The 13,957-nt window shown below is 38.1% G+C and overlaps 1 protein-coding gene across 2 annotated transcripts; it reads right to left on the bottom strand.

Moving 5' to 3' along the window:
* Positions 1 to 397: 397 nt before the first annotated feature.
* CCDC190 (coiled-coil domain containing 190) lies at positions 398 to 7,092 on the bottom strand. Of its 2 annotated transcripts, none has more exons than XM_010331252.3 (4): positions 7,006 to 7,092; positions 5,796 to 5,994; positions 2,041 to 2,167; positions 398 to 1,775 (listed from the first exon to the last, which is right to left on the bottom strand). In XM_010331252.3, exons 1-4 carry the CDS (start codon positions 7,027 to 7,029, stop codon positions 1,181 to 1,183), a joined length of 945 nt encoding a protein of 314 aa, XP_010329554.2. In that variant the 5' UTR covers positions 7,030 to 7,092; the 3' UTR covers positions 398 to 1,180. The 2 variants fall into 2 exon arrangements, with proteins under 2 accessions (XP_010329554.2, XP_010329555.2); XM_010331253.3 differs by having other exon boundaries at positions 2,041 to 2,164.
* Between the last annotated feature and the right edge of the window lie 6,865 nt (positions 7,093 to 13,957).

The following is a 13,957-nucleotide window of genomic DNA, read 5'->3' as shown; positions in this document are numbered from 1 at the left end:
TTTTTTTCTGATGACTTATGATACTACTTACTTTTAGTGTAATATTCGGATCCTTTGGATGGGAAACAAAATCTAATGGATTATTGGACAGTGTAGCCCAAGTCTTAGAGGCCTACTTGAAACAGTAACTTGTTAAAGATGTTAGTACCTCTCATTTTACAGTGAAATAGTTTTGATAGAATCTGCTATGCATTTGACAGCATGTTGGGAGATGATTAAAAGTTTTTTAAATCCTTTGATTCTAGGAGATATGAAAGGAAACAGATTGTCTATTATTCTTTCAACAGGATTACAAAAATCTGATATGAGCAGGTTGAAAGTAGGAAGGAGAAAATTAAAATGGAGCCATCTGGAAATAAAGGAATGAAAGAAAGAGCTTCCAAAGATAACACAGGGCTGTGGTTAAAGAGCAGGTTTTCTTTAGGGACCACGTTACAGTACATATTTACAATTCCATTCCCATTTCTACCGCTACCATCTGTCAAACTAAAACAAAGAGAATAGCTATGCCATTTTGCCAGCAGGTGGCACCATGAGAGTCTCCTAGAAGAAACAGGAAGTCCCTGAAAGCCGGACTCTTACTATTTTGCCATCAAGTCCGGTCATCAATATATATTCGTATTTTTGATAACATCATAAATGTATCACTTAAAATATTTTCAGAAGATTCATTCCACCTCTCCTTTTTCATATATTAGCATCGTTCATTCAAGAATTTTTTTTTTTTTTTTTTTTTTGAGACGTAGTTTTGCTTTTGTTGCCCAGGCTGGAGTGCAGTGGTGTGATCTTGGCTCACTGCAACCTCCACCTCCCAGGCTCAAGTGATTCTCCTGCCTCAGCCTCCTGAGTAGCTGGGATTACAGGCATGCACCACCACACCCAGCTAATTTTGTATTTTTAGTAGAGACGAGGTCTCTCCATGTTGGTCAGGCTGGTCTTGAACTCCTGACCTCAGGTGATCTGCCCACCTAGCCTCCCAAAGTGCTGGGATTAAAGGCGTGAGCCACCACACCTGGCTAAGAAATACTATGTTCCCGGAAAAAAAAAATAGGGAGTTTAAAATAAAATTGTAATTCAATTATGTTTGTTTGTTTTTCTCTGTATTGCCTAACATAGTCATTTGAGGAGCACATTTCCTTGGCAATAATGGCATATGTTACTGTCAGGCTATGTTAAATGGTTATAGAGGAAGAAACTTAGAAGGCGTCCTATTTTCACACTCCTCTCCTGCACTGGACAATGAGGATTCCCCATGCCCAAATATCTCCCCAATGCTAAGCAACCTCTCAGACTCAGGAGGGACCCTGTGCCGGAGATAATGGGCATTTCTGGCCTTTGAAAGCAACTCTAAGAATGTTGGCTTTGGGGACTCGCCTTGGAAGCTTCCTGCACATTCCACATGATTTAGGGGCATTTGTTTTCCAGTGTTCCCATCTGGCTTTAGAGCAACATCTTTTGATCTGGTTTCATCAGCACGTTCCATTCCACTATCACTAGCTGGGCTGGAACTAGGACCTTGTTCTGTGGTGTTGGTGGAAACTGCTTGATCTTGGCACAGAACACAGATGCCCTTGCTGGAGTCTACGTCCTTAGGTGGATTCACAGAATCTTTCTCTTGGGCTTGTGGATGCTCTTTTATGAAGCAGGTAGTTCTGTTATTTTGAAAGAGTGGCTGCTCTTTGCTCCTCATGGGGTCTTTGAGGCCAGCATCACGTGAAGGAGGCACCTGGGACTTGCTTTTGTATGTGTCTTGGGTCATACTGGTTGCTGATGCTCTAATAAAGGAGACAAAAGAAAGAAAACCACTGAAGAGGCTCTTCTTTAGATCTTTCAGCATATTAGAATGTGGCCCCCATCAGTATCAGCCAAGGTAATATGAGTGGGAATGGGGTGGAGGGTGAAATTGAGCGGTAACAATGTGGGTAAAATGTCTCGCTTAAGAAGGGGAAGGGAGCATTTCCTCAGGAAACCAGTTTAAAGAGGTCAGTTGGGAAGAGTGACTTAGTGACATGCCCATGAGCTTAGCAATCTATTTCTTACCTCATTTTCTTGGCCTGTGGGAGTCTGTGCTTCTGCCTTCCCTGTGGTGAGAACATGAGAACATCTTCTGGTCTCTTCTGAATTCCATTCCCCAAATAAGAGGAGAAATGTTTCTTCATGGTTTCTGCTTTGAGTGAATTAAGATGCATTTTGAGTTGCATTGTGTCCTCAAATTTTTTATGTTCAAGTCCTAACCCCCATTACCTCACAGTGGGACCTTATGTAGAGATACGGTCTTTATAGAGATAATTAGATTAAAACGAGGTCATTAGAGTGGGTCCTAATCCTATATTACTGGTGTCCTCATAAGAAAATGAACTTTGAACACACAGACACATACAGGGAGAGCACTAAGAGAAGATAGCCATCTGTAAGCCAAGGAGAGAGGCCTGCAACAGGTCTTTCCCTCACGGTTTTCAGAAGGAACCAACATGGCTGACATATTGATTTTGAACCTCTAGACTCGAGAATTTTAAGACAATACATTTTTGTGGATTAAGGCATCCAGTTTGTAGTTCTTTGTTATGGCAGTCCTAGAAAACTAATATAAGAAGAAACAGAATTCTGCAAACTGGGCTTTCAGAGAACTAGTGTGTATAAACCTTGGTTTATATTACACATTAGGCTGATCTGCTGAGATAGATGGAAGCAGAAAAATGTAAAGCAGTTTTCCAGTGTTTACCTGGAATATATTAAAAGAGGATTTAGAAACACCAAGATGAGAGGTTTAAACCGGCTAAGCCCATGGAGGTCTCCTTTGAAGATTTTACTTGGCAAACACAATGTTTTTAAAAACAAAATGACTGGGTGTGAGTGGATTGTCACTTTCACTGCAATTACGTGACCTCCTACCCACCTGTGAGTTTGCAACTGCCAGCCATGACTAAGTGGACTTGTTGAGTTGATGCTTTAACATCTTGTAGTCATAGCTGCTATGGAGAACTCAATTAGTTTTCAAGACATCTCATGAATTGGTCATTTAGAGATGAAAGTCTTGGACAAGTTTTACTCTAATGGGAAAGAATTCCTTAAATCTACAATTCCGTTAGTAGGCACCAAGCAGAGGGAGTATGACGGGATAGGGAACCTAGAATTCACACTGACCTCCTAATACTCTTTCATCTGGCCACCTCTTTGTGAAGTAACCAGAACAAGGAAGAGTTTGTTGTGAACCTCTCTTCCGGGGACCTCTTCCGTGTAAGAACTTCAATTCAATATGGATAAACTGAGGGATTTTGAGCTTCTTCTCCCAGCAAGGTCTGTCTTCTGAAGTTTAGACCTACAGGGTCAATAGGTTCAGAAATGGACATACCTTTTCTCTGAAAGTTGATCTTTCTCCAGTGTTCTCTCTGTGAAAGTATGGTACTTCTACCCACCCAGTTATCAAATTTAACAAGCTCATTTGAGTGCCCACTTTGTGCCAGGCAATATACTTTGACTGGTTTTCTTTACTCTTGGACATATGTTTAGTTATAAAGCTCTGACAGTTCTGCTTTCTAAACATCTTGAGATGCTGGTCTTCTCATTTTCTTCACCTGACCAGTGCTCTGGTTTATGTCTTGAAACCACAGCCTGAACTTTGTAATTCTATCAGGTCTACTCTGACTATAGCCTAAGCTCTATTTTACCTTAAATGTTGCATCCAGAATGATCTTTTTAACATTTGAGCATGCAATCTTCTTCACCAGTCTCAAACCCTGTAGGGTGAACTCTCAACTCTTTTGCAAGACCTATGAAGCCATTCATGATTGGATTGGATTGGAGACGTTGGCTATATTGTGTTGTCTGTGAAAACTGGACATACACCTTCTCCTCCTCCCCACTTCCATGTCACATGCCCGCAGTACTGAGTTATTTGAAGCAAGCAGTGGTCATTTATGTGCTTTTCTACATACTATTCCTTTTGCCAGGAGTAGCCCCATTCTACACATCCTCCTGATAAACTTCCCACCCTTTCCCCCATTCTCCCCCTTCTCTAAGATTCCACTCACACACTGCGTCTTAGCTAAAGCCCTTTGATAGACACAGGAACCTTTTTATGTTCCTGCCCTACTTTGTGAAGAACTCCATTAGCAGTGTTGGTCATCATTTGTTATAAGTGGAACTACTTCCCAATTTAAATATGAGCACTGTGAGGGCAGAGACCATGGTTTTTCATATTTGCATTCCAGACTGTATCTGAGTAGCTGTTTTGCAAAGTCTGGTCTGAAAATTAGTATCATCTCAGTTGAAAATGTGGATTTTTAAGCCTAATTTCTAACCAGCTGACTCAAAGGACTGGCAACATGAATCTTGAATAATCCACTCACTGGCATATAACTAAATCCCAATAACAATTTTATTTAAATGAATCATGGAAAACTATTGCCTAGCACAGTGCCTAAGAAATATTGAGAATTAATATATGTTGCTTCCTTCCTTTATCCCTGATTTTACTGAGAAGTCTGAGGCTTCGAGAGAATATGTCCTACCAAAGGACATGGAGGCAGAAGCACCTGAATCAAAGTTTTATGCCTCCTGATTCATACGTTTTCCAACCCAACTCTCTACTCAGCAAGGACAGCCACTTATGTAGGGCCTGGCCTTTTGTGCACCCTCCTGAGAGTAGGCATCTGGGCTTCAGTGTCCTTTTTGAATAAGAGTGGGAATCCACCAAATGGCTTCTAAGACCCTTTTCCAGTATGTGAGCTCTCATTCTAGGTTGGTTTAACCATTCATTGCAGACAGGGAAATCGAAAGCAGAGGAGTTCAATTACTTGTTCAGAGTCATCTTTCAAACCCAAAGCTGGAAGTTAGAAAGAATTCCCAAACTAGACATTTGGCTATTACTCTTGGCCTTTGTGTCATATATTAGCTGTGTTGACCTGAAAGATTTTATGTTCTTTTACAGCACCAGGCCTTCCTCTCGAATACGCTCTGTCTATTTTAAACTCCTGAGTTCTGGCACTTGCCTTCAGTAAGAAAGGATGTAGTCTTCAAGAGCCGAGATATTTCTGTCCTGTGCTGAATTTTTAAGTAATACTAAAATCTAATTGTTTTAATGATGAACAAAGGAGAACTAGTTTCTACAGACTGTACAACTGTGACAATTTTCAACAAAAAACAGTAGAAGAGTTTCAATTCTGTAACAATTTTTAATTGAGAAGAGTGGGCACTTATATAGCACTTACTTTTTGTTTGGGTACTATTCCAAGTGCTCACTGAATCCTCAAATAAACTCCATAAGGTAGAAAATATTTTTATTTTACATTGGAGGAAGCTGATGTACTAATTCCAGGGAATTTTTTTCTTTTCTTTCTTTTTCTTTGTTAACTTTCATAAAGTGGGCTAGGACAGTGACTTGTACGTTAGTAACTGCTCAGTAAATTGTTGTTAGATCCAAAAGAGAAAGATCAGATATTTAAAAAGGCGTGAAACAAAATCAAACCCAGATAATGTAAGAAAAGCAAAATGAAAAATAAAATTTAAAAGGAGAAAACTAAGGATTTAAGCAAGAAAGAGCTAATTTGGAAGATGGCAGTGACTAGAAGCCTGAGAAATGTTAGCTCAGGAAGGCTTAAGAGTGGGCTGCTGCGGGGAGCTATGTAATTGATGGGAGAGGGACAAGGGAGGGTAGGCAGCCTAACATCCAGGCTGTGATCAGAAGCTCTTGCTGTCTTGGGATGCAGGGCTCTGAAAGGGCCTCAGTGGAGTGACAGGCCTGCCGCCCTGCTGTGCCTCTGGGGCAACCTGCTCCCCAGTCCTGAAAGTCTTACCTTGCCGTAACTTCTGCAGTTCTTTTTGGAGCTGCTTCTGCTCCCAGGTCAGCAATTTCATACGATAGAGGCAGATATACTCCAGTCTCTGCAGTCTTTGGTCCAGTCTGGCTTCAGCCTGCTTGGCATTCTTCCTCTCCAGATCAAAGTGCGTATACAGTTGTCCCCTGACCATGTGCCTCTCCATCTTCTTCAGGGTCTGGAGACAAGAAGGCACCATAGCTAACCTGATATTGGAAGACGGGGACGCTGACCCCTGGCTTTTCATCAGAGATCAGTGGTTTAACCTGTGTGCTTCTGAAACCACACACTGCCTCATCAGGTGAAATCCCACTATTGTTAAATGAGTTTCCAGAGTAACACAGGATTGAGGGTAGTCATTCCTCTGAGCCTCAGCCTCCTTGTCAATAAAATAGTGATACAATACAATAGGCTCCCCCAACACAGCTTCCAAACAGATTTCTGTGACGATCAAGTGAGAAGCGTATGAACAACTGTTTGGGGGTAAAAAAGGCAGTCTACATATATAAGGCATTGTTTACTCAAGAAGAAAAGCCTTTTTTACTGTTTCTTTCCCTCAAAGAAGCTGCTAGAGGTCTGGAGAGGATTTGGGAACTTAGGACACAGCCATTCCTCCCCCGCCATCCTGCCAGTCCATCAGTTCACATATGCATAGGTTCATTCAGCCTGTAACCCTACTATAAGCCTATGCTAAAAGCTAAGGGTAATGGTGAATGAGAGCCAGTTCCTACTCTGAAGGGGCTTTCTCAAAAAGCGGGGTATCCTGATTATAAAGTAGAACAGCATCCATGACGAGTAGTCTGGGGAACACGGGGGAAGCTGCTTAGATTGGGGGAAAGCTCCTCTTCTCGTCCTCACCCATCTTCTCAGACTTTAGGGTGCTCTCCTCCCTGCATGTACTCTGATGTCTAAGCCCACACCTACTTCTTTCTCCTCAAAATAGGGACACGTTTTTCTCTCCTTTGAGTCTTTATAATACTTATCTCAGAGCTAAGAGCACAATATGTGCTCAGGATATAAATAGACTGCTATCAATAAAAGTTTTGCTGAGTACAATACAGAAAAAAGCTTAACATTAAAAAGGAGGCTAAGGTCAGGATACGGGAAGGAAACACATTTTAAGGCATATGTTTCAGAGTCTAAACCATAGACTAAACTTGTATTAAAGAACAGGGCTGGTAGAACTCACCTCCAAATCCAGGGTTCTCACCATGAGACTATGTCTGTCAGGCTGAGTCTGGATTCCTGAGTTTATTTTTCTTCAGTAAACTTATGAGTCTGGTGCTTTGGAGAAAGAACGGAGGGAGACCATTGGAGAGGGCTGGCAGGAGAATGTTAAATACACTTGAAAGCTCTCTTCTTTCCTCTCTACCTCCCCCCGGTCAGGAATGCTAGCTCCTCGGGCGATGGCACCAATTCCTGCTAGAGAGGCCAGAGCTCGAAATAGCTCTGTGGGTGAAAGAAGCCTGCCAGCTTCAAGCCTGTCCCCAGAGGGGCCCACAGCACTCCTTCTGGGCTGTGTCCATGGGAGCCAGGAATGAAAGCAATGAGTGTCTAACTGTGTTCCCATTCTCTCTCTCCTGCCCTTTCTTCCTCTCCTCCTTTCCCACCTTTTTCTTTGCTGTACCTCTTCCCTAACCCTCATTCCTCCTTCTTGGAAAGCAGGTCAGCCTCATAAGAAAGCACCCTGTTTTCTGTCATGACTCTGCACACTTTGTGCAGGAGAGAAGTTAATTTGTTTGTTTTGCGTTACTGCACACCAGCTGACCTTCCCCAGGCCTCTCTGCGTGCTCAGTGCACTTCCGTGCTTATCAAGATTTTCAAAGTGGTGAAAGCAGCGCTAAGCAAAGTAAAATTAAAAGAAACTTTTGTGCTCCTATGTTGAACAGCTACAGTTGAAGGCCGAGCAGAACTATTGTTTATATAACAAGATACTGAGTGGGATTTTTACTGTTGCCTTGGAGCTCCATCTGAAAATAAGAGGCACTGATATGCCACAGTCTAAATAGAGCCGCCAACACTGAGACCTGATAATCCCCCCAGAGTTTACTGAGAGGCAGGCAGCTAAACAGGCCCTTCTAACCACACTCATTGCCCAGCAAAAAAATAATTATAAGGAGATTACAGAGGGGTGGCAGGGGAGGAAGAGCACGCTGTTCTCTCAGCAGGAGGTAGTTCCTTTCCCATCCTTTCTCATGAGGTAATTCCCTCGCCTCCAGAATTTAAATGAATGAGGTGGAATTCCAAGAACATTATCTGAGAGAATGAGATGCCACACAAGGAGAGACTGGGCTTGGGATCGTACCCCCAGCTACAGGCTTGTTGACTGCAGAACAATAGAGCAGCCCCCATTTCATTCCCTTGTTGCCACTATAGCTGAGGACAGTGAGAGATTTCTTAGACAACTTGGTTCCTGGATGTCATTTTGAGAGGGAACTGAAGAGGAAAGGCTTGCAGAAATAATCTATGGCTGAAGGGCAAGAAGGAACCTTAGTGTGAAGTGCCTAGGAAAAGAATGGTGGCTAAAGCTCTCCTAGTTACCCTCAGCCCTCTAAGAATGCCAGAGAGGACCTGGCTTCATGGGAGGGAGCAGAGGGATTATATGAGGGGGTGGAAATCACGGCACAGTCATCACAGTGCTCTTCTTGAAAGATAGTGCTTTATCTGGAGGGGAAATGGAATGCCAGGCAGGGCCAGAAGGAGGCAAAGACAGAAGGGATCTGAGTGAAGATGAACTCCCTCATAAAACCACACATCTTGAAAGCAGAGGGCATGGGAACACAAAAAATAGACAGGAAAATCTAAGGGAACATGAAACACAAGAATAGATAGAAAAGGCCTGTCATGCCTTAGCATCACAAATGTGGCGTTTATATAGGAAGAGCTCTGCCTCCTAGCCCATGACCTTAAAGTGGTTAGTGTTGAAAAGACAAAGGAGAGGAGGAATAATGATAGAGCTGATAATCCTCCTTTTCCATCTCCAAACTTCCTGGAGTCCAGTGAGGAGGGGGTTAAATTATGTGTGAAATTGGAGTTTCAAAGTGGAATGAACCTTTTTTTTTTTTTTTAAATATAAACTGAGTGGCCAGAAATGTGTAGAATCTGCCTAGGATATCATTAAGGAACAAGAAAGAAAATCAGCAAAAATGAATCAGCAAAAATGGTGATTGGAAGTGTAAAACTATCATTCTCAGATTATGTTCTTGCTTCTACCACTAGAGAAAGTAGTTCAAACTGTTTAGTAAAGTGGTTTTGATTAAAGCAAAATTTACAGAATAGATTTTTAATGCACATTTATGTAGTTTTCTACAATTCTCTCTGTTTTATGTGGAGTCACATCTTTTGTAGTCAAAACACATCTGGAATCAAGTAATCTGTCATTTATAGAATATGTGACTTTAGTCATTAATCCTGTCCTAACCCTTGGTTTCTTTGTTGGTAAAATAAGTTAGAAGTATCTTTATCATAGGTTTTCTGATAGAATTGAATGAAATAATGAATCTGATTTGTGTATAGTAGATGTCCAATAAAAGTTACCTCCTGATTTTCAACAAAGATGGAGTAATAGGAACTAGATTTGCTTTTCTACATGAAACAATTTAAAAAGCAGAAAAAATTTCTGAAATAAAAAAAGTTGAGTATCAGGCAGAAAAGACTGTCTTCCCTGAGAGACTGGAAACAAACCAGGGAATTCTTATTATTGCTATAGCTTACTGACTGAAAAGGTTTCCAGGCCACAGTACAAGCATTGAGCAACCGGGCAGGGGTTCCTGACTTGAGGAGACAAATGTGTAAGTTTAGAAAGACCAAACTATCCAGAATTAGCAGGCTAGAGTAGCAGATCTAAGAAGCTCCAAGCAAAAGATATATGAATGAAACTACTCCAAGGTATATAAAATCAAATTCTTAAAAATGGCCAAATTAAAAAAGACACGTTACATACAGAGGAACACAAATAAGAATTACATGAACTTCCTACCAAAAAGGATGAAAACTAGAACATAGTGGAACAGAATTTTTCAAGTTCTGAAAGAAAAAAATCAACCTAGAATTCTGTATTCAACAAAAATATCTTTCAAGAGCAAAGGAATATTGAATAATTTTTCAGTCACACAGAAGCTTACATAATTCTTCAGCAACAGACCTACAGTTCAAGAAATGTTAAAAGATAATACTTCAAGCAAAAGAAAAATTACACCAGATGGAAATCCAAATCTACAAAACAAAATAAAGACCACCAGAAACAGTAACTACACAGGCAAGTATAAAGACTATCTTCTTGCTCTATAAATCTCTTTAAAAAGGAATTAACTGTTCAAAGCAAAACAGAAAAATGTAGTGGAGATTTATAGTATATAAACATGTAAACAGCATGGGAACAGTAGTACAAACTTCAAACGAGAATAAATGGAAGTGTACTGTTATAAGGTTCTTATACTATATTTGCAGCAGTATACTATGACTTGAAGGTGGACAATAGTGAGTTAAAGCTGTATAGTCTACATTCTAAAGCAACCACTAAAATATTATAATAAGTCAACAAGTAAGATAAAATTGAATTATAAAAAAAGTAAATTTGAAATAAAGCAGAAAAATAGGAAAGCGAGAATAAAAGAACAATTTGGATAAACAAGAAATAAATGGCAAGATGATAGATTATAACCCAAACATATTAAGAAATATAATAAATGTAAATGGCCTCAATACCCCATTAAAAGGCAGATATTTTCAGATCAAATAAAATAACAAGGCCACACTATATAATGCTGACAGAGAAACAAATAGAAAACACTTGTGAAGTATGAAGAAATGAATAGGGTAAGAGTAAATGAATAGAAAAAGATATACCCTGCTAATGCTAAATAAAAGAAATTAGGGAAAGCTATATTTATCCCAAATAAAATAGTATTCAGAGCCAATAATATTAATAGGGAAAAAGAGGGTAGTTTCTTAATGATAAAGGGATTAATCCATAATAAAATTCATATTTTGCACCTAATAACAGAAGTGTCAAATATGGGAAACAAAAACGAATAGAATTGCATGGAGCAATCAACAAACCCGCAACTATTGTCAATGGTTCCAGTATTCTTTTCTCAATAATTTATTTATAAAGTGTAGAGAAAATTAGTAAGGCTAAAGGCAGTCGAAACAACACTATCAATTTGACCTAATTAACTTGACCTAATTAACATTTATAGAATATTCTACCCAACAACAAAATACTCATTCTTTTCCAGTGCACAAGAAACATTTATCAAGAAAGACAGTAAGTGGGCCATGAAACAAGTTTTAATGTGAAAAATTAAAATAATAGTGTAGTCTGTTTTGTGTTGCTATAATGAAATACCTAAGGCTAAGTAATTTATAAGAACAAAAATTTATTTTCTCACATTTCTGAATGGGATATTACCATCAAGTGAGAGTTATCTCAGTAACACAGGCTTAGTTTGATGTTTAAAAACCAACATTATTTAGTCATATTAACCAAATACAGGCAAGAACCATAAAATCATTTGAATTAAAAATAATTTTATGAGATCCAATATTGATTGAAACAAACTAGCAATAGAAGGGAATATCTTCAACCTGATAATTAGCATCCATAAAAAACCCACAGTAAAGTTACACTTAGTGGGAAAATACCCCCAAAGAATGAAAACAAGGCATAGATGTTTGCTCTTACCATTTCTATCTACTATTGTACTAGAGGACTTAGCTACTGCAGTGAGGCAAGAAAAAGACATGCAGATTGGAAAGAAAAGTACAACGGTCTTTACTCACAGATGACATAATTTTCTGTGGAAAAAATAGCAAGGCATTTACATCTTGTGTGATTTTAGTAAGATTACATGATAATGTATCAATATACAAAATATGTTTAGATATATTAACATAAAATATTGTAAATTAGAAATACCATAATGAATCATAAAACATCTAGAAATGTGTTTAATAAAATATAGAACTACAAAATGTTTTATAGAGCAATCAAAGAAGACCTAAATAAATGGGGAGATATACCATGTTTATGGACTAGAGTCCTAAGTATTTTAGATGGCCAATTCTTCTAAAAATTATCTGTAGATTTAATCATGATCAAAATCCTAGCAGATTTTTTTTTCTGGCAAATATTAAAAAGGTAACTCTAAAATTCAAATGGCAATGCAAATGACTTAGCATAGTCAAAATATTTTGAAAAGAATGAACAAATTATAGGACTTAATATTATCTGATTTCAAGACTTACTCTAAAACTATAGTCAATAAGATTGTGTAGTGTTGGTATAAAGGCGAACATGTAGAATCAGTACAACAGAAAAGAGACTTAAGAAGTAAACCCACACAAATAGTCAGTTTATTTTAGACATAAACACCTTATATAATTTAAAGGGGGAAAAGAATATTCTTTTTACAAATAATATTGGAACAATTGGGTATCTATGTGGAAAAAAAATCAAACTTTAATCTTTTTGCTATCCTGTACATGAAAATCAGTTTAAAATTGATTATATACCTTAACATAAAGGCAAAAATTATAAAACTTCTGGAAGAAAAATAAGAAAATATTTGTAAACTTGAGTTAGGCAAAGATTTCTTATATGGCAGACAGAAAGACCAAACTATAAAAGAAAAAATTTGATAAAATGGACCTAATACAAATTGAAACCTTCTGTTCCTTTAAAAAAAAAAAAAAAAAAAAAACAAAAAAAAACTACCAGGGAAAACAAAAGGCAGGGAAGAACCTGTTGGAATATATTGACAACACAAAAAATCCTAACCAAAAACTTTATCTATATCTAAATAACACCAACAACTTAACGTTAAGGACACAAATAACCCTATTCAAAAATGCAAAAAAATGCTTGAATAGACAATCTAAAAGAATATACAAATGGCCAATAAACAAATGAATATATGTTTAATATAATTAATTAGTCATTAGGAATTTAAAACCAAAACAACAATGAGGTACCCTTTATACTCACTAGCATAATTTAAATGAAAAAAAAAAAAAGTGGTAAAACCAAGTGTTGGTTAGAATATGGAGCAATTGGACTTTTATGCATTGATTTTGTGAATGTAAAACAGTATGACCGTTTTGAAAAACAATTCGGCAATTTCTTACAAAATTCAACATATGACCCAGAACTTCCACTTCTGGATACTTAACCAAGAGAACTGAAAGCATGTGCCCATAAAAAGAATTATACAGAAATACTGTAGAGCAGCCTTATTCATAATAGTTTCAAACTGGAAACAACCCAAATGACCAAAAAGTGAACTGATAAATTATGGTTCATCCATACAATGGAATAATACTCAGCAATAAAAAGAACAATACATTGATATGGGCAAAAGCGTGAATGAATCTTACATATAACATGCTGGCGAAAAGAGGCTGGATAGAGAAGAGAAATGGATTCCATATATTTAAATATTATAACATGCACAATTAATCTGTGGTGACAGATCAGGTCAGTGGTTGCCTGGGCTGAGAGGGATAGATAAAGACTGATTGCAAAAAGGAATGAAGAAACTTTCCTGGGAGACCGAGGTGATGATTACTTGTTACATACATTTGTCGAAGCCAATAACCTAAGAACTTACACTGTGAATTTTAATGTATGTAAATTATATCTCAGTAAATTAAAAAAAAACTTAATTTCATAGTAAAAGTCATTTTCAAACAAGTAAACAAAAATTAGAGTTTGTCTTCACTAAATAAGATTCTACAGGATGTATTTGAAGCAGAAAGAAATGTTTCTACATGTAGGACTAAGATACAAGAAAGAATGAAAGGCAAAGAAAGTGGTAAACATATGGGTACATCTAAATGAAGATTCAATGTATAAAACTGGGACTTGGAAAATGATTGGTTCAAAGTAATACAGCACAGAGCATTCAAAAAAGAAGGACAGTTATTGTTCTGAGGTTCTTTTATTGCCCTGAGAAAGGTAAAGACATTTATTAACATTATACTTTCATTGATTAAGATTCATGTTGTCAATTGTGAATTTTAGCTCCAGATCAACTGCAAGAACAAACCAGCAATCCCAAGAGGACCCACAGACCCTCTGGAGGAAGTAGACTGCACCTGCAGGACCCGGGAGATACCACAAATACTGTGAGTACCCCAGC

Source organism: Saimiri boliviensis, chromosome 19 (genome assembly GCF_048565385.1).
Source record: "Saimiri boliviensis isolate mSaiBol1 chromosome 19, mSaiBol1.pri, whole genome shotgun sequence".
NCBI lineage: Eukaryota > Metazoa > Chordata > Mammalia > Primates > Cebidae > Saimiri > Saimiri boliviensis.
Note: the sequence above shows the minus strand (reverse complement) of the source record. Positions and strands in the feature narration are given on the sequence as shown.

Coding starts and splice junctions, on each gene's coding strand:
- CCDC190 (XM_010331252.3), bottom strand. CDS start 7,029: ATGGTGAGAACCCTGGATTTGGAG. Junction 5,995..7,005: donor TGAGAACCCTGGATTTGGAG/GTGAGTTCTACC, acceptor TCTTGTCTCCAG/ACCCTGAAGAAGATGGAGAG. Junction 2,168..5,795: donor ACTGCAGAAGTTACGGCAAG/GTAAGACTTTCA, acceptor ATTCACTCAAAG/CAGAAACCATGAAGAAACAT.